The 26,105-nt window shown below is 38.1% G+C and overlaps 1 protein-coding gene across 4 annotated transcripts in view; it reads right to left on the bottom strand.

Annotated features, from left to right (window-relative positions):
• Nucleotides 1-26,105, bottom strand: part of LOC118001952 (AT-rich interactive domain-containing protein 1B-like) — a 436,994-nt gene that overhangs the window by 296,363 nt on the left and 114,526 nt on the right. For all 4 annotated transcript variants that reach the window (XM_034992143.1, XM_034992146.1, XM_034992144.1 and 1 more), the window contains exon 3: nt 13,367-13,513. In XM_034992143.1, coding sequence (XP_034848034.1) covers nt 13,367-13,513 — 147 coding nt within the window. The remainder of the gene's footprint in view (nt 1-13,366; nt 13,514-26,105) is intronic.

Here is a 26,105-nt window from a genome sequence, read left to right as displayed (position 1 = left end):
AAATATCAAATCTTAGGTAAAGCAGTTTGAGGAAGTAAGCAAGGGTGCAAAAACACTTCAACAGGGAAGCAACTTCTTCAAATAGCTGTTCTTTTTTTTTTTTTAAGCCTTAAAAATTAATACTCTTTTTAAGAAGGAAACATCTGAGGGTTGAGTAAATACAGTGTCTGTCAACTGGATAGTGGATTTCACAGTTACATTGGTCATTCTCTCTTGGTCTACAACAGGAAGAATCAATCAGGCCTATTGTTACTTCGTAGTTCTATTTCTGACCTCCTAAAATGAGCAGAGGAAAGAAAAAATGGTAATGAAAGCAAACAGTAAGAATCTGTGATAATTCCGGAGCCTCTGAGTCAAAGGTAAATCAAAAAATTATAAATGTCCGACTGTGTACTTCTTGCTGATGAAATCAAATCTCCATTATCTATTCAATCTATGACCACAGTAACACATCAGGCAGGTTCTATCTAGTTCAAAATTCTGTGAGGTCTCCTTAACATTGTTGGGGCTCATAAAAACAACTATGTAGAATCCTTACTAGACATAAAGTTAAGTACCACTGGAAAAATAAATAATGAAAACGAATATAAGAGAGCTGGTTGGAGGTATCATTTCTTAACACCTTCTGGAAAGGAATTTGGTAAAACATCAAGTCTTTAAAATGTGCCTGTTCTTGGGGTGCCTAGGTGGCTCAATCGTTAAGCGTCTGCCTTCGGCTCAGGTCATGGTCCCAGGGTCCTGGGATCGAGTCCAGCATCGGGCTCCGTGCTCCGCGGGAAGCCAGCTTCTCCCTCTCCCACTCCCCCTGCTTGTGTTCCCTCTCTCACTGTGTCTCTGTCAAATAAATAAAATCTTTAAAAAAAAAAATGTTCCTGTTCTTTTACCTAGAAATTCCATTTGGGGAGTTTACAGGTAAAAACTTCGCAAGTGGGCATACACATACATGCACACGTGAAGCACAAAAGATCACCGACACAAATGCTCAATACAGCACTGTCTGCAATATCAAAAGCATTTTCAAAGTCTAAATACTTGGCAGTAAACGTTTATTTTCTTCAACACTGTAAAGTCTACTTACTATGTACTAGTAAATAAAAAATACTTTTCAATGATTAAGTCAACATGTATATCGTTTCTACTTTGTGCTAGGTACTGGGGACACAGCGATGACAAAGCAAAGTCCTTCCTCTCATAACGCTTATATTCTAGTGGGGGAGCCACAGAAAAGAGCAGCGCAAGAATGTAACATGTTACCTAGTGATCTGGGCCATAGAGAAAAGGAAAGCATGGTCAGGTAAAAAGGAGCACAGGGAGAAGGGGGTTGCTATGTTTTACACAGAGTGGTCAGGGAAGGGGGTTTGCCTGATGAGGTATCACTGGAGTAAAGACCTCGAGGAAGTTAAGTCTTTGAGCAGAGCGAACAATAAGTAAAAATGCCTTTAGAGGAGCACTGCAAGATGACCAGTGTGAAAGAAGGCGGGAGGGAACAGGGGGAGGTGCACACCCAGGTGGGGCACCAGCCAACATAAAGCATCTATCTGGCTGCTGTATCCTGTAGTGAACAAGGGCGCTGAAAAGTAGGGGTCACTTATGTGCTCCTGGACCACTTCCAGTAAGACATCATGATGCCTTGTCCCAAAGTGGTAGCAATAAAACTAGCGAGATCTACTTAGATTCTGAATACATTTCAGAGGTAAAATAAGTTTGAAAGAAAAAGATTCAAGGAAGACTTCCAAGTTTCTGACCAAAGTGTTATGGAGGATTTGCAATAGAGGGAAAATATGGAAGAGCGGATTTGTGGAAGAAGTGAGAATCCTGAGTCTTGCTTTGGATATAGGGGGTTGCAGAAGCCTGTTAAGACATTCACTGGGAGATGCCAAGTAGGAGCTGGGCACATAGTTACAGAATGGAGGAGGGAGATCCAGGTTGCAGAAATATATTTGGAAGTTCTAGCCTCTAGATGACATTCAAAGTCATAAGGCTGAATGAGATCACACAGGTAAAGTGTGTAAAGACAAGAGAAATGGCTCCAACATTGAGACCAACCTCTGAAGGTCAGGGAGACAGAAAAACCAGCAAAGGAGAGCACAGAGTGGCCAGCAAGGCAAAAAGAAAGGCAGGAAAGAGTGGCGTCCCCGGAAACAAGCAAGAAAGGTGCCCCAAGAAGGAAGATACCATCACCTGCATCACAAGCGCCCAACAGGCGAAATACGGAAGCATGACAGCTGCCGATCGGACCGTATAACAGGACATTGGCAGCTTTGAAAAGAGCTGTTTCAGCAGAGTGGTCAAAATAAAAGCCTGTCTGGAGCCAAGTCAAGGGGTGACAGTAAATGATGATGGTGAATGAAGACAGAAATAGGCTGCTGTTGGTTAGGGTCAAGAAAGGTGGGTTTTAGGGGTGCCTGGGTGGCTCAGTCATTAAGCATCTGCCTTCGGCTCAGGTCATGATCCCAGGTCCTGGGATCAAGCCCCACATCGGGCTCCTTGCTCGGCGGGGAGCCTGCTTCTCCCTCTCCCACTCCCCCTGCTTGTGTTCCGTCTCTCGCTGTGTCTCTCTCTCTGTCAAATAAATAAATAAAATCTTTAAAAAAAGAAAAAAAGAAAGGTGGGTTTTGGGGCACCTGAGTGGCTCAGTCCATTAAGTATCTGCCTTCGGCTCAGGTCATGATCCCAGAGTCCTCAGACTGAGCCAAGCATCAGGCTCTCTGCTCAGCGGGGAGTCTGCTTCTCTCTCTCCCTCTGTTCCCCCACCCCCGCCGCTCATCTGCTCATGCTCTCTCCCTTGCTCACTCTCTTTCTCTCAAATAAATAAATAAAAGCTTAAAAAAAAAAAAAAGGTGGGATTTTTTTTGTCACTCTCATTAGAACTCCACCATGCACGGCATAGCATGTGCAGAGGATCGTGAAGTTTCAACCAGAGCATACCAGAAGGCACAGTGTATGTGCAGACACAAGTTGGTTGGTATGTTAAGTTCTCCCAATTGCTTGCATTTCTTTGATGAAATAGGAAACATCACCAGCTTAGAGTAAAGAGTGGAGAAGTGAGGACAGAGAGGAATGTGAAATAGCTCTAGGGCAGGTGGAAGTATGGGGCATGGGTCAGCTGAGGTCAGAGGTCAGGAACTTAAAAGAATAAGAGTCTTCGCTCCTTCCTTCCCTACCCCAGTCCTCTGGAGTAGACACGGAGATGGGTCTCATCAGGGTTGCTAGGTCGGTTTTTAAGATCAGGAGGGGACAGCACAACGTAATAAGGGTCTACACAGACGAGTAATAAGAGTCTACACAGACGAGTAATGAGAGTGATGGATGAGGAATTCTCGCTGTTTAAGGAGGAAAAGGATGACATGAGGGCTGTGAAAAACAGTAAAAATGAGAAAGGATCAGGGTGCCTGGGTGGCTCAGTCAGTTAAGCGTCTGCCTTCGGCTCAAGTCATGATCCTAGGGTCCTGGGATCAAGCCCCGCATCGGGCTCCCTGCTCCGAGAGGAATCTGCTTCTCCCTCTCCCCTCTGTTCATGCTCTCTCCCTCTCTCTCTCTCTCTCCCCCTCTCTCTCTCTGCTCTCTCTCTCAAATAAATAAATAAATAAGATCTTTTTAAAAAAATGAGAAAGGATCAACTGACTGTATGTCTCCCTAAGAATGGAGCCACCATTTTAGATTTTTTTGATCAGTAGAGACACATTCAGAATATCTAATCTGCTGTACTGCTGAAAAGGTAATTCCTTTTATTTTGTCATTGATGTAGCATCCCTCACACAGAATTTTAAAATATTATACACATTACATGTTAATTGTAGATAATTTAAAAGATACAAATAGGGTCCAAAAAAAAAAAAAAGGCTGTAATGGCTTAGATAACATTCTTACTGATTCCTACTGGGTGTATGTGTATATTATTTACAAATTTACAGTATCTCCACACCTTGGGGTAACTTACCTTTTCTGTTAAACAACTCTGTGAACATGTTATTAAAAATGTTCTATATTGGGCGTCTGGGTGGCTCAGTCGGTTGAGCTTCTGCCTTCGGCTCAGGTAATGGCTCAGAGTCCTGGGATTGAGCCCCACATCAGGCTCCCTGCTCAGCGGGTAGCCGGCTTCTGCTTCTCCCTCTCCCTCTGCCCCTCCCCCCCTCATGTTCTCTTTCTCTCTCTTAAATAAATAAAATCATTTTTAAAAATGTTCTATATATTTTCATTTTATATAATTGCTATCATATGGTAATAAATCCCATGGATTCAAACCCTGCTCATGATTTCAAGTTGTTCATGCAATGTACCCGTATCCCTATTTGCATGCCGAGTTCACAATTATTACACAAAACCACACAAAAAGCTAATTATTTGTCGGAGCCTAGAACTCAACTCTATTTTGCATGTAAAAACAAACTACTCTTAAATTAACAAATTATTCTTAAAATAATTTTATTACACACTGAATTTTCCAGGAATAAAACTACTATGTATATCGAGGAAAGATTATACTTTGTTTTGTTCAGACTTTGACCAAGAGTAGTTCACCATCTTTTTTAAAAGATGAATCACCACTGACAACCCTGCTTAAGACATTGGAATTGCTAAGACAACACTCATTTTGTAGCTGCCAAGTTCAGTGATCCCACACGCACATGCAAGTGCCTATTTCACAAATCTTCCAGTATAATCATGCCTCAGCATTTAATTAATGATAGTTTATCCATAGACAGTTAGTGCATTATTATGACTTGTTTGAAATTTTGTGTAGGTAACGTATTATCTACAAATTTGGTGTAGATCACATATTAAATATGAATTTTATTTCCAAAGGATAAAGGAGGCCTTAGAAAAGTTTCATTATAAAATGGGAATGTATTGTCTGTATGTTATAAGCTATTCTATTACATGCTTGTTATCATTTTAAACTGTGTAAAGGATATCAAATAAAGAGCTAGAAACTATAAGAGGACCAGTTCTAGTCATGTGGCAGGCTAGATACTTGAAATGTATTTTAATTGATTTAAATATCTAAAATACTGGATAAAATGACCTTTTAAATGGATCACAGACTTGGCTTGAATGTGACTGAAACCAAAAATACACAGAAAGTAAACCAAGAACATAGAAAGTAAGAGCAATACAACAGAAGCTGACTTGCTATAGATGTTAACTTTCCATTGGATGACTGACAATACAGAGAAAAGGAAAAGTCCAGGGCCTGCCAAAAGGGAGTAAATATGAGACCATACATCTCAAATAAATTAGAGACTAAGAAGGGCTATACCCATCATCTGAGAACATGAAAATCCACTAAAGAGAACAGAGAAATACCTGTCTTGAACTTGATACTCAGAGGTAGGAAGAATTAAAAAACGGCTCCACTGAGAATTAGCAACCACAAGCTAACCTTCATCAGGGCTTCTGGTCAAAATTAACACTTAACGGTGTGGTCTGCAAAAACCTCAAGAAGATAATTCTATTTAAAGTGGTCCCAGAAGTCATCACCACCTGAACCCACTGATCAATCTTGACATCACTACTGTGGAACAACAAAATATAATATGCTCACAGCATCACCTGTGAAGTGCTCACACCATGTCAGTCAGTAATGATGTGTCACAAACTGCCCAAAACTTAGTGGCCTAAACCTGCAAGCATGTGTTAGGCTCCCAGATTTTGTCGTTAAGCAATCTGGACTGAGTACAAAGGAGGAGGCTTGTCTTCATCACGATGTCTCTACACACTCAGCTGGAAGACAGGCAGGCTTAGGGGCTTCCTCACCTCACAGAGAGGGTCACAGACCCCTCAAGTGAACAGAAACAATGCCCTATGTGTTGGGAACGTGATTTACAACAACCACAAACAAAATTGTTTATCTTATAGGATCAGAGGGACTAGATGAACAAATTAAGCCACATCAAGAGAAAAGAACCAAACCAAGCCATTTCACTGGACAGTTGACTTAGTTTTTCAACATGCCAAAGGCTCTAATGTGGATGGGGGAAGAAGAAACCGTTCCAGATAAAAAGACTTAAAAACCAAATCAATGTATTAGATTTCTTTGAATTCTGCTTGAAAAAAAACATACTATAACATACAACTGGGGATATCTGAATATGCCTAGGCTAGTCAATGCAAGGAATTATGGTGGCATGTGAGTGCTCACTATATTATTTTGTTTATCAGCATATAAGAATTTTTTTATAATAAAACTACAAAATAAAATTCAAAATGTGGCTCCAGATGACTTGTGTCCAAAGGCAACTGCAAAAACATACAGTGATCTTTCTGAGGGAACAGAATATAAACCCAGACCTCAATAGAACTGTCTTCCAAAAAAAAAACAAAAAATGAAGGGAAATAAGAAAATTCTTAGAACTAAAAGAAAACAAAAATAATGCATATCAAAATTTGAGAGATTCAGCCAAAGCTGTACTTAAGAGGAAATTTTTTAGTTTTCATTCTGCTCCATCAGACAAACATGTTTCAAATAAGCTAAGCGTTCACTTGACTGAAAAAAAGAACAGCAAAATAAACACCAGTAAAATAGAAAGCAAGACTTAATCAAAGCAAGAACAGAATTTTTTAACTAAACTTTAAAAAAGAACATGTAATAGGACAATAACCAAAGTTACTCTGGAAAGGTGAACCACTGACATGATTAATCAAGAATAAAAAAAGGGGGAAACACTGTGAATTAAAATGCCAGGGGCGCCTGCATGGCTCAGTGGGCTAAGCGTCCGACTTTTGATTTTGACTCAGGTCATGATCTTGGGATCCTGAGATCAAGCCCCGCATAGGGAATCTGCACTCAATGGGGAGTCTGTTTGAGATTCTGTCTCTCCCTCTCTCTCCCTATGTCCCTCCCCACGCTCATGCTCTCTCACTCTCTCTCAAATAAATAAACAAAACCTTTAAAAATAAAATAAAATACCTTAAACTCTGGACAGTACAGAAATCAATGATGACGTATATGAACAACTTCGTTAATAAATTTGAAAAACTGGATGAAATAAATTCCTAATATGTGGGAATATATATATATAAGTGTTGTGTGTGTATATATTTATATGCACATATACATTTATAAGTTATATACATAACTTATACATATTTATTACATATTTATAAAAGCAAAAGACTGACTCAAGAAAAAATTGTTAACTTGAAAACACCTATATTCACAAAGGAAATAAGATCAAAAGTCAAAAACACAGGAAATGGATAGAAGCTAAAAATCAAGGGCTACACATGCCTTACAGACACTTCGACCATTCAAAAAACAGATAATTCCAAACTTTAACATAAACTCTTCCAGTAGATTTAAAAAAGAGACTAGTCTCCAATTCATTTTACAAAACTCCATAATACAGACACCAAAACCTTACCAAGATAACTACAAGTCAATCTCATTCATGAACCCTGATTCAAGAAACCTAAAGAAATGTTAGCAAAACTGAATTCAGTGATGTATAAAAAGATACTGTATCATGTGGCTAGGTTTATTCCAGAAAGCATGTTTAACACTTTAAAACAAAAAGACACACATAATAAACCCCAACAACAGATTACAAGAGAAAAACAAAGTGGTGATACCAAGTTATTTAAAAAAAAACCACACACGTAAGACAAAATTTGGCATTCATTCATGATAAAATCCCTTAGCAAACTAGAAAAGGAGGGGACCTTCCCTGCCCAGTAGTGGGCAGCCACTAAATAAATAAACTTGTTTATATAGTATACAAACATTATACTTAATGATGAAATGCTGAAAGCCTTCTTTGAAGTCCCAGAGAATACAAGAATAGACAGCCCTGAGGCACCTGGGTGGCTCAGTCAGTTAAGTGTCTAGCTTTGGGTTCAGGTCATGATCTCAGGGTCCTGAGATCCAGCCCTGCATCGGGCTCCCTGCTCAGCAGGGAGTCTGCTTCTCCCTATCCTTCTGTGCGCGCTCTCTCTCTCTCTCAAATAAGTAAATAAAATCTTTAAAAAAAAATGGACAGCCCTTTCAAACAATGATTTGGAGAAGCTAATCTGTAAAAAGAGGAGTGGGGTGATCTTTTTAAAAAGCAACTTTAAAAAAAATTTGAGAAAACCTAAGAGAATCTATCAAGTGTTGGTAGAATTAACAAGAACTTAAAGGGTCTCTGGACCAAAAAAAAATTTTTTTAATATATAAAGTTCATTAGATTTGTATACACCAATAACAATGAGAAAAATAAATGTTGAAAAGGATCCAATTTACAGTGGCAACAAAAATGTAAGGCATATAAGATTAATTCTAAAAAAACTACAATTCTTTCTGAAGAACATTCTAAAGGAAATTTAAAACCACCGAAACAATGGAGAATGGGGAGAGAAGTCCTTCAGGAAGATGAGGGGCGGCAGAATGGGGATGCAAGAAGAGAAGGAAAATTGGCCATGAGAACAAGCAGACCACAGCACAGAACCAGGGTAGAGAGTAGAGTTGGATGAGGTCATTCTTTGACAACAACAATGACCGAACACCTATCTCTTCTAACTACTTTGAGTGGCTGTTGCTCTTTATCCAGGATAATCTGGCCTCACTTCAACTGTCCTGTCTCATGATAAGACTTAAGACATCTAATTACCAAATGTCCCAGCTTCTGGAGAGCAGCCTATGCAGGACTGACCCCTGCTTCCCTAACCCTTCTTAGAATCTCCCAGCACGCACGCCAACCCCCCGGGGGCTCAGGAATATATGCATTCTCTGTGGCCGGTAACAACCCAAACTAAATAAGCCCAACTTGTATCATAAGCGTGTTCTTCATCTGTGGTCAGTGGGCTTCAACAAGGCAAAAACTGTTCAAATTAGTTACTTATTTTTGTTTACTGTTTCTCTTTTATAATTATCATCTGTCTCACAGAAAATAGGAAGGGTAAATAATTAAAAAAAAAAAGACCCCATGATTATAACAACAAAAAAGAAAAAATTCTTAGGAAAAAGCGTGGTAAGAAATGAGTTTATTGATGTCCATAATAGCCAAAATAAACACAACAGCCAAGAAAACTCTGAAAAAGAAGAGTAGTGAAGATATACTAACCCTAAAAAATAATAAAGCAGTATAGTGTTGGGGCATTAATAGAAGGGTCGATGAAAAGAATAAAAACCCCAAAAGAACCCAAAACACTATACCTAAGGGGATTCAGCAAATAATGAAAGAGGCATCTCCAATCCATTGGGGAAGGTAACTGTAATGGTTAATTCTATGTGTCAACTTGGAGAGTGTGTTTGGATGAAATGAACACTGAAATCAGTCACTTTGAGTAATGCGGGTAGGCCATCAGTTGAAGGCGTGAATAGAGCAAAAAGACCAGCCTCTCCAACGAAGAGGGAATTCTCCAGCAGACTGCCTTCAGACTTCATCTCCACCATCAGCTCTCCTGAGTCTCCAGCCTGCCGCACTACACATTTGGGACCTGTCAGCATCCATAATTGTATATGCCAATCCCTTACATTACATCTCTTTATCCTAACAAAATACATACACACACACACACACACACACAAATTCTGTTTCTCTGTAGAGCCCTAACACAACAGCCTATACAAGAGAAGGCACTTAACGACCTAGCAAAGAAACAATTAAGCTGGATTAGGGTAAGTGAAATGAAAAATGAATCCATGAAAATACTACAAAATAACATGGGAGAGTTCCTTTGTAAATTTTGGAATACGGAAGTCTCATACTCCCACTAAATAAAAATCCAGAGCTCTTAAAAGAAAAGATTGCTAATTCTGAGTACACAAAATTTTTTTTAAATTTAAAAAAGCCCCTCTGCATGACCAGATAGATAAATAAATCATAATTAATGTCAAAAGATAAATGACAAAATAGGGGAGGGTGGTTAGTAACTCACAGACAGAGATACAGTCTCCCTATATACATATATATATATATAGTTTTATTAAATCAATTTTTAAAAGAGCAACAACTTAATAGAAAAATGCAGGATAAAAAGATATGAATTCACAATAAAAAGGAAAGGAAAAGCAAATGCTTTTAAGTATATAAGACATTCAACACAGAACAAGATAAACGCAAATTAAAATTACATTATCAGATTGACAAAAATCCAGAAGTTTAGCAAACCCTGCTACCAGTACATGTACAGGCAAACAGGGACTCTCACATATTGATGGTGTGAGTATAAATTGGTACAACCCCACCCCAAAGGAACAATCTGGTAGTATTTACCAAAACTAGAACTGCATCAGGAACTTGTCATACACATATGCTTGCAAATTTATGAAATGAGACATATACAAAGTTTATCGTGGCAGCACTGTTTGACTTGCAAATAATTAAAAATAGTCTAAATGACCATCAAAAGAGAACTGGTTAAATATCATCATGGTATGTCCATAAAATGAAAGGAAGCTATGAAAAAGAATGAAGGGCTGCTTTATGTCCTCCTTTGGCAAGATCTACAGAAACTATACTTCAGGGGGTGGGGGAGGAGGATGATGAAGAACAGAACAGTGTGTATGGTACAGTCACCATTTGTGTAAAAATAGAGTAAAAATTAAAATACGGCATCTTGCTTCTTTGTATAAAGATCCTCCAGAAAGCTGTACAATAAACTACTAAAGTGGTTGTCTGGCAAAGGGTGAGGTCAGTGGTGAAGCAGGGGGAGGACTGTGCTGGGAGATTTTTATTTGTATTCTTTCCCTTTTACTTTTTCATCTTCGAAACATATGAATGTATTGATGATTCAAAATAGAACACTTTAACAGATGTTAAAGACACAGAATGAGATATCTTAATGGAACCCTAAAATCACTTTTTGTATCAATCATATTAACAAAAGCCACAGATTATCATTTGCTGATTGATTCCCAAATATAAAAATCAATACACCATGCATGCTGTTTGGAAACAAAAGGAAAGGCTGCAGAAAAGAACGTTTCGTCTGTTAGGAACTACCAGCTCTACCAGCTCACTACAGTATATATGGTTGAGCTTCTTTGGTTTTTCAATGTATGTGAATTCAGAATGACAAATTCTTATTATAATTCAGTTTGATTTTGAAAATATTCTGTTGGTTATTTTTACTTTGTTTTGGGATAGAGTTTGAGGGGATTACGGTTTGGGGAGGCAATAACCACATCTAAAATGCTAAATCTTATTTCCTAGACAAATTTTCCAAAGCTATCCGAACACCTAACTCCCTAAAAACCAAAGTTGTTCCTATCACACAAGACCCTCTGATTCAGCTACCCAACTGTCTCTGACTTCCACCTCGCCGTCCCGTAAGGACCGTAATGAAACTTAAAAAACACTTAGACGTTCTACAGGTAGGGAGCATGAAAACAAGAAAAACTTTCCAATGTAGTTTGAAGAATTTTTGTCTTCTTCAGAATACACAGAAATGACAGTATTTATGTCAGAGAGTCATGGTTATAGAGACAGTATTTCCTACCATATGATTTACTACATTCAAATCAATAAAATAATGGTACCAAAGCATAAAATAGACCTAAACGAAGCACATTAAAATAGTATTCATTAAAGTAAGATTTCACCTGTAGTATGCTTTAAATATTTAAATCTGAAGGATATTAAATAACTAATTGCCATGTGGTAGAAGTCATCAGTGAATGCTTCATAAAGGAAGTAAATTTGAGCTTGGTCTTGAAAGAAATGACAGGCCCTCGGAATCCTTAATCAAACGGGTTTTACAGTCAGAGATTCATTTTAGCACTAAAGTAAAATGACTAATGTAATCTCTCATTCAGTCCTTCTTAAATTTTGATGGCATGACAAAACATTCTGTCTACCCAGAAGTTCAATAAGGTTCGGAAAGCCCTTGAAAAAGCCTGCAACTCTATATATCATAAACCCAGATACCAGTCTCAGTTAAAAAAGAAATGATATTGGAAGGTTATTTAATTCTCCCACATCTTAATAAAAGACTAGACCAAATAACTCTGAAATAATATACATTCTTACCTCTATACATCCCTTTATATAATACCAGAATTTTTGACAACATATGCAAAAAACAAGATTCTACAGGATCTTCGATCTCAGCTGTTGTTTTAACATGTTTTGTTTAAAGTCATAAATTCTCGGGGTGCCTGGATGGCTCAGTCAAACACCTGCCTTCAGCTCAGGTCATGATCCCAGGGTCCTGGAATAGAGCCCTCTCCCTGCTCGGCGGGGAGCCTGCTTCTCCCTCTCGCCCTCCTCCCTACTTGTGCTCTCTCTCTTTCAAATAAATAAGATCTTAAAAAAAAAATAAAGTCATAAACTCTCTTTAGAACTCTTGAATATGTGGGGCACCTGGGTGGCTCAGTCGTTAACCGTCTGCCTTCGGCTCAGGTCATGATCCCAGGGTCCTGGGGTCGAGCCCCGCATCGGGCTCCCTGCTTCTCCCTCTCCCACTCCCCCTGCTTGTGTTCCCTCTCGCTGTGTCTCTCTCTGTCAAATAAATAAATAAAATCTTTAAAAAAAAAAAAAAAGAACTCTTGAATATGTCATATGAGAAAAGACTCTAACGAACCCAAGAAAATACTTAAGAAATCAGCTGAATTAAAATTAAGCTTCATATATTTATATACCTTGCTTAGCATCAACAATCTCTTTAAGATGTGCAAGACATGCTTTAAAAACTGAATAACCAAGTCACTGTCTTCCCTCTCTTCACTACAGCATCCCATGAAAGATTAAGAAAGAAAAATATGAAATGTAGAGTTACATTCTGATGCTTATGACTAGAAGTGCTACGAAACATTTATCTGGATTCAGAATACAAGTCCTGAGCTCACAGCACCTTTTAAGATCACTCAGTGACAATCTCTAAAACAAGATGAGACTGAATCATTTTATCAAATGCATATGTACTATTTTTCTACAAATCACATAAGCTGAAATATATGGCCCAATAACATAAAAGAGTATTTAATGAGGCTAATTTAAACTACAAACTGCTTAATATTCTTAAAGTACATGATTCCCTTTAGTATTTTAATATATTGTAATTGAAGTGATTATCTGTCTATGAGCTAGTTTAAGAGGAATAACACTACCAAAGACAACACTGTTTTGATATAGTAGCACTTATCATTAAAATAAAAACAAAACAAAAAAGCTCAAGATAAAAATACCATGAAGGTGGCAATGAGCAAGATTAAATGATCAATAAAACCATTTTTCTGCATGAGTGTATTCTTCCCACTCCTCAATTTCAAACATCCATCCATAAGCAAACAGTTTAGATTAGGTTCAGTTTTACACTTTTCTCAAAACTACATTTTTTCCCACTGAGAAGAGAATTTTTTAAGCAGGACAGGAAGAGGACTCCGAGCCCAGTGTGGCAGACCTGGAGGACAGCTTGGGGGCCTGGGGGCCCGTGGGGCGCTCACCTGCTGCGGCTGGTACCTTTGCTGGGACTGGGACGGCAGGTACTGGGCCTGCGGAGGGAGGTGCGGAGGCTGCGGCTGCTGGTTGTAGTAAGGCTGCTGGCCCTGCTGACAGTAACTCACACCTTGCTGTCCATACTGAGGTGGCATCTGTCAACAAGTCAAGCAAAACAGGCGAGAAAGTCAAAATGGGCAAATTCAATGAAATCAAACTTGGTTTCGATTCAGCAACATGAAGCGGGCTCTTTGCTAAGCAACTGAATTCAATATTTTTACTCTTTTCTCCATTTACATAAATCGTCATACTGCCTTCTATTCATATATTATCAGTGTTGACTTTTTAAAAAATAAGATTTCATCAGATAATCAAATAGTGATAACCTCATTAAAATCCAGTGGGGGGGGGGGAATCTCCTAATACTGACATGAAAAAATAGACTCTGCTGAGTTGGTGAATCACTATATTGTTCACCTGAAGCTAATAAAACACTGTGTGTTAAGAAGAAAAAATACCCTCTGCTAAGAAAGTCGTTATGTTAATCCATTCTCCTGCAACGCTCAAAATTAAAATGAACTCCGACCATCCAAGCCCACTTACTAATATTCTGTAGGATGCTTATGGCCTGGCTACATGTATAGGGCATAGCTTTGTTTCAACTAAGGTCAAAAAGTCCCAACTCCATAGGAGCAGGCACTGTACCAGTTACATTAGCAATTCCATATACAGTTTTTGCGAAAAAGAAACTACATTGCTTTACAATCAGATACAACCCTTTTAGAAGATAGTACTATGTATATAACCCAAATATAACCAACAACATGAGTTCTTAAAGGAAAGATAATCATATCTAATATTAGAATAGTATTTTCCTACTTGATAAAACGGGTAATGGTGTAAAGCAAAGTGTGCCTGACTGCAAATGGCAGATAGAGACAAAAATGGCCTAAGTGAGCTGAGATTCTCCATCTCTAATTTACATGAACCTAAAAGTCCTTAAAAATATTTGCTCAAAGAAAAGTCCTTCCTCATGCAATAAATAAACCATGGATGATATTTTTAATTTTTTTTTCAAATGAAAAATCTTTTTTTTCTAATTGGGAGAGAGAGCAGCAGAGAAAAAGAAAAACAAGGTATCAGGATGGCAAAAAGCACTCCACAGAGGAGGATAGTGAAGTCACCCTGTTAATAATACAACATGGTCCACTTGAGAATCCCAAGAACTAGAGCCCCATAAGCCCACACAGTTAAGAATTCAGTGATCAGTTCCAGATACATATTTTAAAACGCAATGACTACAAAATACTGAACAAGGAAAAAGGAATGGTAAAAGGAGGAAAATATTAAACACTTCGCCTCTAAGACCAATTAGCACAATAATTCGTAATACATACAATGAAGTAAAAGGGGAAAATGCAAAAGCTAAAGTTCATTTTCTTTGTGACCCGATTTAGATTACTGTCAAGGCCTGTCAGCAATGATCACAAACATTTGGCCACAAGGGCTCACAAATGTCTCATCACACAGACCCTAAGTTAGTAGAACAGACAAGTTTGTATTGAAAACCATTTAACTGCACAGTTGAATTCTTTGCTTTTATTTATTTTACAGCTTGATATCTCATAATGAATGTATGTCCCTGCCATAAGCCAAGCCAAAGAATTTCCATAAAATAAAACTCCACATGCTAGAGTATCGTATACTACCACAACACATATCCTTCCGTTCAGCACCCATATGTTGATTTGATATCTAATACTATATTTCACATAAGCATCTTTGCAGTTTGATTTGAAGCAGTTAGGATAACACTTTTGCCAGTGTTAAAATGACTGTAAAGCTCAATCAACACAGCCAGAAACTCCCCTATGAATTGCACTTTAATATGTTGACTTTCTGGTTTACAGAAACCTTTACACACAATATGAAAGTGTCGTTTGGAGAGGAGGTTCTATTTTCTAAGACCGACAACAACAGGGCATGTTGTACGCAGCAACTAACACTAGAGCAGCCCTGAACTTATCAGAATCTGTTACCACCTATTCCAGCTCTGAAAAGCTTGGGGACAAGTTGGGGTGCAGAGGAGGCATGGTAGGGTGGGTGGGAATGTAAGCAAATTTTCAACAGAACCACAGCACCAATCCACAGAGCACAGCAAACTTCAGAGGAGAAACCATCAAAAAACTTTTGCTTGGAGATTTTACTACTGTCTTCCACAATTAAAACCCATTTGCTCTCCTTTTAGATACACGGCCTAATTAATTTGGTACTCGCCTAACGGACACCTCACCCTCTGTGAGCCTGGGATGAGGTGATTTCTAACCCAGTACAATCGGGCCAGCAGTTAGAACTGGGTCCCAGTGCCAATCTACTGAATCTGGTCTGCTATCCTTCCGTGGAAGCCACACTGCAACAGAGATCACTAAATTGTTGAGCGAAAAGTCTCTGGGTTGGAAATGCACGAGATCTAAATCCAAGTCCTACTGTGGCTCACTTGTGTGAATGTGGTCAATCAGGTAACGATTTCCGTCTCACATCTCCATCTATAAAATAGGGCTACTTTCTCTATTAATTCATATTAGTATTATAACCAGCAATATAATAATCCTACCTGGAATGCTACACAGATGCTATTATTTATTAAAGAAGTTGTAGAGCTATCTCTAAAATATTAATTATTTCCTAAGTTTTATCTTTAAAAATCAATTTCTAAATATAATACCTCAGTTGTCTACAACTAGTCTAATTCTTTAATGATCAATATTGCTTTTGTTTTAATCAATTTAGATGCAGGGCTTTCACAGATCTATTATATGCTTTTCTGACATCTTAAACCAAACAGTCATTATGAAACATAAATCGACAGACTGAGCCATAATACACTGAGAGCCTCAGAGCCTCTGGTCGAAAGCCATGCACACAAGCCCCACAGGGTAACTCTGGTCTCCCTCTGCCGTCAGTCTTACCTGCCACCAAGGCACTCAGCCATGGCTCATCACTCTGACCTCCATCCTGAACAGAACCTGCTGAGGACTGAGAAACCCATGACAGTTAAAAACAGGAAGGCCCAGGGAAGGATGAGGGAAGCATGTGAGCTTTGACTGCCTCAAGTTTTGCAAAATCAATTTTGGTTACTACGAGTCTTCTTGTTTATGTCTTAGTTCTCAAACACACTCAGCTAAATAAGATTACCAGAATGCTGGATGCAAGGGAAATTTAACCAAGAGTTACTGAGCACCAGGAACCAAGTGAGGGGAGTTGGGGTCACAAAGCACTTCTAGCTCGGATAACACCCGCTCCCTGACCAGCCTAATGAGCACGGCCCCAGTTGTCTTTCTCAGGCCATTTCCAATTTTATGTTACCACAGGGGAGATGATAGGACTTAGTTAACGCCTTAATTATGTGTTGTGTTTACCGTCTGTCCTTATCACTGGACTCTAAACTCCCACATTCCTGGAATGCCTCCTGGAAGAGGGACTGCCAGTGACTAAATGTTTGTTGAATGAATGGATGCTGTTCAGTGGATTACTAAATCAAGTGATTATTATATAAAAAATTAAACGAGTGAAGGAACACCCCATAAAAATGGAAACACTTGCACTACACAACTCTTTGAAACACATATGTCCAGCTTCATCCAACAGCCAAAACACTGAACTTCATGCTCCCAGGCGCACAGCACTCTCAGCTATTAACTGCCAACCCTCTAAGTCATTATTACCCAGCGAATGTTCTGGACCTTTATCATGGTTTGAATAAAAAAATCACTACACTAAACTAAATGGAAATCTCCAGAAAATGCTTGAGATCAGAGCTTTTCTGTTATCTAAAAACAAGAAAAACAAGAATTTATTTCACTCATTTCTAAATAAAGAAGATCTTAGAGTGGAGCATGAGCACACATAATAACAAAAAATTTATTCCAATTTTCCAAGAAATATGAATGCTTTCATATGTTATTGGAGAGATAAAGTATAGCAAAAAATGATTCATTTAAGTATTAATTTTAGGAAATCACTCTGATAAAAAAAAAAGTGAGTATTAACTTTCATATCCCTGTATCATTTTAAATATGCAGAAATTCCGGGCCCATTTCTCAATTTACCCTACCCTGAACTCTTTGCTCATACTTCAAAATTAAAGAAATAATCAATGTTTGTCTTCTCTCCCGTTTTCTTCCTAAAGAAGTTTTAGAAAACCATTTCCTCACCAAGGTGCACTGACCCTCTGACCCAGCAATTCCCCTTGTAAATATATACCCATGAAACACTCACATGTGTCTGAAGAAGGATATTCGATGCAATGCTATTTACAAAAGCCAGAAAGAGGACACAATCTAACACAGAACGTAAACGGAAAAAAAGAGGTTTTGCTATGGCCATACAATGGAATTCTATACCGCAGTTTAAAAAAAAAAAAAAAAAAGGTAGTAAAGCCTACCTAGCAAAATGGTTCAAATCCAAATAATATAATGCTGAATTTTATTTTAGGATTTTATTTATTTATTTGACAGAGACAGAGATAGCGAGAGCAGGAACACAAGCAGTGGGAGTGGGAGAGGAAGAAGCAGGCTTCCTGCTGAGCAGGGAGCCCGATGTAGGACTCAATCCCAGGACCCTGGGATCATGACCTGAGCCGAAGGCAGACGCTTAATGACTGAGCCACCCAGGCACCCATAATGCTGAATTTTAAAAAGCAAGAAAAGAATGCAGCATAATACCATTTGTATACATTTTTAATACACAAAATACTATATATTGTTTATGGATACATACATATAGTAAAAGTACAAAAGCATGCAATGGAAAGGTAATACATGACATTCTCTGGAGAAGGGAGAGGATAAAAGATGGGGTGGGGCTTCAGTCTTGCCTTTTTTCCCTTTATAAAAAGAAGGAGATAATGAAGCAGATGTGGCAAAACGGTAACACCTAACAATCTTGGTGTAGTTACACAAGTGTGTTATATTTGTTTCTGTGCTTTTTTGTATCCCGAAATTATTTCATAATTTAAAATTCTGAATACAGATGTCACCTCTACCGTATCCCACATCCCCCCTGCCCCAAAAGCAGAGGCATGGAAGCTGCTCCAGCAGGCACACAAGGCAAGAGACAGGCCCCAGGGGAGGGTCTGGAGAGGAAGATGCCTTGTTGTGCTGCTTTATTTAAAGAGGCCCAGCTAGAAGTTTGCTCCAGAGACCCATCCCTGATTACGATGCCAGGTGCCCTCATCTGTTCTAGGCCTTTACCTGGGGCAAGATTATGCCAAAGACTTCATTACGGTCTTCTATGCTTCCTGCAGATTGGTAAATCTCTGACAGGAAGGATTTTATGCCAAAATTTCCTGGTGGCCAACTAATCTGGCAAGTTAATTCACAGAAATAAATTCTATAATCAAAAAAGTTTGAGAAATAAACATAAAAATAAAACATAACATACTAACATATTAAAGGATTTGTTAAAATCCTTAAGAAACCCATCCACCTTCAAATGTGGGATTTCTCAAATTTATGACTACAAACATACCACCACACCCATTGGAACATGAATTCTATAGAAAATGGGGCCTTATAATGGTGATGAGCATTAAGGAGGCACTGGATATAATGAGCACTGGGTGTTATATGCAACTGATAAATCCCTAAATTCTACCTCTGAAACTAATTTTTAAAAAGGGGGTGGTGGGGGCTGGCAGTTTAGCTCATCATTGTACTCAGAAGGCCTGACCTGTAGTAACAGCTCAATGAATATCTGTTGACTAAACCTCCTGGATTAAGTATATAAATCACATACTATAAATCATACACCACTGATGTATAAATGTAAGAGCTTTCTGCTCTGAGCTACACAATGGTCCAATCCAATGTTCTATCTCCACAACAGCTCACAACCACATTAGGAACAGATATTACAATCCTCCTTGATATGAGCTAGGAAGTTATGGTCCTAAAATACACCTTGGCTTCTATTATGATCTGTCACCTCTGGATTATCTGAATATATTTACATTATCAGTTTTGTCCTTCCTTTTAGAGGGAAATATTTAAGATCAAAAGAAATACTTTACATCATCCTGAATTTATCAAAGACATTTTAATACAGGGAAATCATTTTACCTAGTCATCCATCATGGACACTTGGGTTGTTTCTACTTTTTGGTTATTGTAGACAATACTGCTATGAAAATGGACATATGAACATCTGTTCAAGTCTTTCAATAAACACCCAGTAGTGGAACTGCTGGATCATCTGGTGGTTCTGTTTAATTCTCTGAGGAACCGCCATACTGTTTTTCACAGTGGCTGGACCACTTTATATTCCCACCAGCAGTGCACAAGGGTTCCAATCTCTTCACATCCTTGACAACACCTGCTGTTTTCTGTTTGTTTTTTTCTAATAGCCATCCTAATGGATGTGAAGTGGTATCATACTCATTGTGGGTTTGATTTTCATTCCCCTAATGATTAGTGATATTGAGCATCTTTTGCATGCTTATTGGCCATTTGTTTATCTTATTTGGAAAAATGTATTCAAGTCCTTTGCCCATTTTTTAATTGGGTTGTTTTTTGTTGTTGAATTGTAGGAGTGCATTACATATTCTGGGTATTAATCCTTTATGTGTTATATGATTTACAAATATTTTCTCCTATTCTGTTGGTTGCCTTTTCATTCTCTTGATAGTGTTCTTTAATGCACAAAGTTTTGAATTTTGATGTAGCCCAATTTATCTTTTCCTTCATTGCCTATGCATTTGGTTTCACATCTAAGAAATCACTGCCAAATCTAATGTCATGAAGTCTTCCCCTATGTTTTCTAAGAGTTTTATTTTTTATATACATATATGTATATGTATATTTTTTTAAGTAATCTCTATGCCCATCGTGGAGCTCGAACTCACAACCCCGAAATCAAGAGTCGCACACTCCACTGACTGAGCCAGCCAGGTACCATTCTTCTAAGAGTTTTATAGCTTTAGCTCTTATGTTTATATCTGTAATCCATTTTGAGTTAATTTTTTGTATACAGGATAAGCTAAGGGTCTAACTGCATTCTTTAGAAAGACCTATTGTTCTTTATATAATTTTCACATCACTTTCAGATTCTTTTGTTCTAAGAAGTACAGTTTGGTTTGGTATCTACAGTTCCCTCCAGACCTAAAGTGTGTACACATTCAACTCACAGTATTTTCTGTTTATACGAAATTCAAAATCACACAAACCTAATTTATGGTAATAGAAATATCACAACACTGGTTGTGGGATATAATGAATGGCTAAAAAGAGACATGAAGGAACTTTCTGGGAGTGATGAAAATATTCTGTATCTTAATTGGGGTGGTAGTTTCATGGATGTACATATGTGTCAAAACTCATCTAATGGTACACTTAAGATCTGAGCATTTTACTGTATGTAAGTTATACCTTTAAAAACTACTAGCAGAATATGTATATATACTAAATAACTAAAGTAGCTAAACTTTTAACTTCACGTTTTATAACATATTTATGTTAAACCATCACTGCCTTATTTATGACTACATGTAAATTCCCTACTTGATAATGACTGTTCCCAGGTTCTTAACAGGGAGTTTTCGTATTTTCTACTTTACATAATCCAAAATAGTACACAATATATTGAAATAATCACGGTGGTATATAAATTCAAATATTTGACAAGAGTCACAGTATGTACAGAAACAATATCTCTGCAATCCAGAATTCTATTTTTAAGATTATATCTTAAGGAAAAATGTGAAACAAGTATGCAAAGATATGTATAGCAAGGAATTCACTGCACCCCCGTGAAAGCATCCCCACTTAAAAATATGGAAACTGACTAAATGTCCATCAACAGAGATTGGTTTCGGGGGGGGGATTCAATATCAGCTTATTAATGAATCTCATTGTAGATAATATGTACTTAATAGCAAGAAGCATTATTAAGGTGTACCTTAAGGGGTAGAAGATTACAAAACAATATATGTAGTAAAATGCTATTTCTTAATATGAAAATCTGTGTATGTGTGGTTATCTGAACAAAGAATTAATAGCCTAAAGGAATAAACACTAAAATGTTATCTATCATTTCTTAAACCAAATCAGTGTTTCTCACGAATTTAGAACAAAATGCAATTTATTTTGGATTATTTATTGTGGTCTATTTAAGAGTTATCAAAAAAGTGTGTTATAACAATTTACCTTTAACAGCAGAAAGTTCCTTAATTTTTGTTTGTTTTTCATCATAGGCTTGAACCCCTCCAGATAAATTCCACAAAATGGGAAGGGAAAAAGCGTAAGAAAAATCCTAAGTTCACAACAGTTAGATTTTAGTCATTACTGTGGCAAATTCTGCTGGCTTCCAATTTCACAGAAAGATCAAACACTGTTTTTCATGCATAAGAGTCAGACTGAAAATTCCCCACAGCAAGGAATTCAGATGCTAAGCCGATGTGTGATTGAACCAAGCGCATGAGGAAATTTTAGTATGTCAACATGTCCAGTCAGAAATAATGTGCTAGAAGGTAATAAATAAAGTTTACAAGGTCAAGATCCTACAACTGCCATAATCTACAATCCCTTAAGCTAAGTTCCCAATTGAGACTTCTAAACAATTTAGGTCCCTTTTTTTTTTTTTCTCACTTTCTTATTTTAAAAAGAAAAATAAATTCTGCCCTTAGGCTTGTCTAAGAAAGAAACCAAAACAACAAACCTCCACAATTTCCTGAAATTACTCCTTCATGCTTGAAAAACAAGAAACTATCAACAAATGTATATTGGGTGCTTACTGTATGCACGGTACACTCAAGCTAAGTTCCTTCAAATTCTGTCCAGCTTCCCTTGAGTAAGAGAAAAAAGTCTACCCAGAGTTGAAGAAGGAGTTGGCAAAGCATTCAAGGGTCAAGCAGTGTCTTAAACACCAGAACAGGCTTGATGACCCAACCACACAAACAAGCCAGTTACACAGTTCACGTTGCTATGGAGCGCACTTCCGTTTGGTCTATGTCCTTATTCCTAACAGATAACTTCCGGGCCACAAACACTGCTGTTTTATGGCCTGAAAACTAACCAACATAATCTAGGCTAATTTAACCCTCTCCTTTAGCTTAGAAGTTTTTAAAATTCTTATCAAAAAATAAATTTTTTTTTACAAACTTATTATGTAAAATTTTAAACATATACAGGAATAGAGAGAACAGGATTAAAACCCATAGTTGAAGTAATTATCAACTTAAGGCCAATGTGGTTTCATCTACAGCCCCACCCACTGTCCCCATCCCAGCTTCTATCCCATCATATCATCTCACTGGAAGATCATGGTACCCTGCACCTCCTCAGTCTCATCTGGGGCCTCAAAATAAATCACACGCAGGGGACCCAACCCAGATGTCTTGCCTGGAGCCAAACCCAACGGAGTCCACTCAAAATCAGTCCAACCAACCCAAAGACCCATGCGTAGAAATATAAATACTTGTTGTAAACTACTGAGACTTTCAAGTTGATTGATTTGTAGCATTATTTGGCAATAGTTACCTGAAACTTAGAAACAAATATTAACAGATTTCTTTGGATGAATAGAATATCGTGGATTTTTCACTTTTTGTGTTTTCCACATTTTCTTTTTTCTTGTATTTTAATTCCAGTGTAGTTAGCACAGTGTTATATTAGTTCTAGGTGTACAGTATAGTGAGTCAACAATTCTACACATGACTCAGTGCTCATCATGATAAGTGTCCTCTTAATCCCCATCACCTATTTCCTCCATCCCCCTACCTACCTCCCTTCTGGTAACCATCAGTTTGTTCTCTAGAGTTAAGAGAATAAATTTCTTTGTGATTCGTGAAATAAAGCTCAGAAGTTCTCATTTGTCAACAGAATGTAAGTCTTTCCTCATGACACATGTGTTTAGTAAAACTCCCTTGACAGGTGTACATACGATATAAGATCATAAACATAAACACAGTGAAAATAACATACATACAATCTCTCTTGGACTTCTTTACAATTATTAATTGCCTACAAAATTTCACTGCTTACTCGTAAGTCCAACTGCTCTATATTTAGCAAATCACAGCTTAAGCGAATACTAGGTCAGACAATGTTCTGCAGAGTGAATATTCTATATGGCTGTGGGAACTAAATGGTAGTGCCTCTCGTGACCTCAATTTCCAAAAGTCAGGGATATGTCCTGAACAGCCTTTATTTCCTCTTTATAATCATTATCACTCTATTATCCATGAATTTATTTATACCCTTCTTAAATTAATTTATATTTCTAGTCCATGCTACCTCTTGAGGGTAACCAGTTCTGGAACATTATTATCCATTTCATAAAGTGGTACATCCTTTAATTTTCATAAAATTAACTCCAAGCTTCAAGGAGTGCCCCCTAATGCCAGCACACAGAATTTGAGTCACAAATGTATGTACTGTCTACCCCACTCTGCCCCTTGATTAATTTCACTGGCTTATCCAAATGCTTGCGCTCTGCCAGTCTTCACTGTGGAGGAGCAGCTAAAATAGCATGAATGCTGCCTAAGGCACAGCAAGGATGGCCGCACGCAAGACTAAGATGACTTTTCTAGGTACTTTTTCAAAAAGCCGCTAGTATACATTTTGTATTCTCTCCTCTACCTCCTAACTACAGCTGTTTTCACCTTTCCTCCCAGGTCAGCCAATTAGAGGAGATTTTGTTTAAGTATTCATAAAATGCAGGCATTCACTGGCAATAAAATGCTTCCTCTCTCATTTACAACCAGTGTTGAACTAAAGTCTTACTGTACACAAAATTAACACACAAGTGTATAATTGTAGTTTTATGCTCAAGTGCCCTAATTATGCACTTTAAAACACTTTCTTCCCAAGGATCCATCGAGGGCATTCGATATCACAGATCTATAAAGGCTACAGTACGCTTTATGATAAAACAGAAGCATAACAGGAAAAAATTTGCAGCTTCGGAGAAAAAGTCTGTGTGCAATGCACAAGATGATAAATCTCATTCCAAAAATTTTGGCCAAAAAACATAGCATATTTCCAATGTATATAAATTTGGTACTGGGGGACAGAAAGGGAGTGTGTGCCTAGGAGCAAGAGACTTAATTCACACTGCTTATTCTTGAAGAAAACAGAAGCAACATACAAAAACAAGTGGTCTAAAATCTTTCATAAACTATCACAGGGGAGAAAAATACATCTAGGAGCCTACATGCCTTATTTATATAATAACATAAGCAAGGAAAAAAATTAACAGTAAAAAGACCATGCTCATTTCTAACACGGAAGCGCTGACATCTAGATTACCAGCATTTACATTTAAAACAAAATAAAAAATAAGTACTTTCCATACAAAACATACGCAATTTTAAATTAGAGAATCGTAATTATGGAAATACACTGACGTGACGTGCACAAAGCTCTACTTCTACGGAGGTCACAGTGGATACAGAAAGCAATGAAGGGCTCTGAAGGCAATCTATAGTAATAAATAGGTCAATTCTGCTCACAGAAGCAGCATCTTCCTAGAAAAAGCTACTTGAAAAAAAGGAAAGGAAATAAGAAAAAGGTCTGTGCTGCCTCACAGGGGCGCAGCCATCGCCATCCAAGAGAGCGCGTCCCCAAGAAACAGGCACGCTGTGTCATTTGCTTAGGGATGAATTCATCTCACTGGAAAGCGATCTGGAGTTTCCACCTCTCCTGTTATATTACTGCCCAAACTGCAACAGGTAGTTTGGGATCAGTGAATATAATCTTTGAGTTGTTTCAGTTAAAAAAAAAAAAAAAAAACACAACACACACACACACACACACGCAAGGGGCACCTAAGTGACTCAGTCGGTGAAGCAGCCAACTCTTGATTTCGGCTCAAGTCATGATCTCAGGGTCATGGGATGGAACCCCAGGAAGGGCTCCATGCTCAGCGGGGAGTCGGCTTGAGAGTCTCTCCTTCGGCCGCTCCCTCTACACGTATACTCGCTCTCTCAAATAAACAAACAAATAAACAAAATTAAAAAAAAAATACAAGAAGATTGCAAGATCAAAAGTCACAACAGTACAACAGTACCCCACACACATGTTACGACAGCTGGGGTTTCTCGTAAGACTTTAAAATAAGTGTCAGGCTACAGGGCGTTCATGTTTCTAAAACCCGCCCACCTGCGCCACCCATACACGTGAGGATACCACTTACTGCAGGTAAAATGGGACACATCCAGCAAGGACAACTGATGGGAACCGAAGAAGGAGCTGCTTGCCCAGCTGCCCTTCTGGCCAGAGATTTCTATTTTTATAAAGCACAAAAAGAGGAGCCAAGAGCTTTACCACTTTCCTATATAAACCCAGCTGCCAAATGGATGTGCCAAAGGGGAATTTCAGAGAATTTTAAAGAGATAACCTTTGCTGAGGCTGCAATGTCAACTCTGCGACCGCATGACTGCAGCATGTGCAGTGAATGCTAGATTGAAAAGACTGTTCTGTTCGAGGTAACTATGGAGTGGGGACACAGAGAAAACAGGGATTTACCAGAGTAAGACTAGAATTGTAAAACAGCCAATGGAGAAACAAGTAACTGGCATCTTCTATGGAGGAAAACTCAATGGTGGAGGGACAAGAGGAGGAAGACTGTTCACTGAAGACCCTTTCTAGCTTGGGGATTTCATACCATGCATATCAATGACTTCTTCGTGTGTGTGTGTGTGTGTGTGTGTGTGTGTGTGAGAGAGATTTTTTTTTAAATACAGCTTTGAAG

This window comes from Mirounga leonina, unplaced genomic scaffold (genome assembly GCF_011800145.1).
Source record: "Mirounga leonina isolate KUSES-001 unplaced genomic scaffold, KU_Mleo_1.0 Mir_55, whole genome shotgun sequence".
NCBI lineage: Eukaryota > Metazoa > Chordata > Mammalia > Carnivora > Phocidae > Mirounga > Mirounga leonina.
The sequence above is the reverse complement of the archived record's forward strand: the minus strand, read 5'-3'. Positions and strand labels throughout refer to the sequence as shown.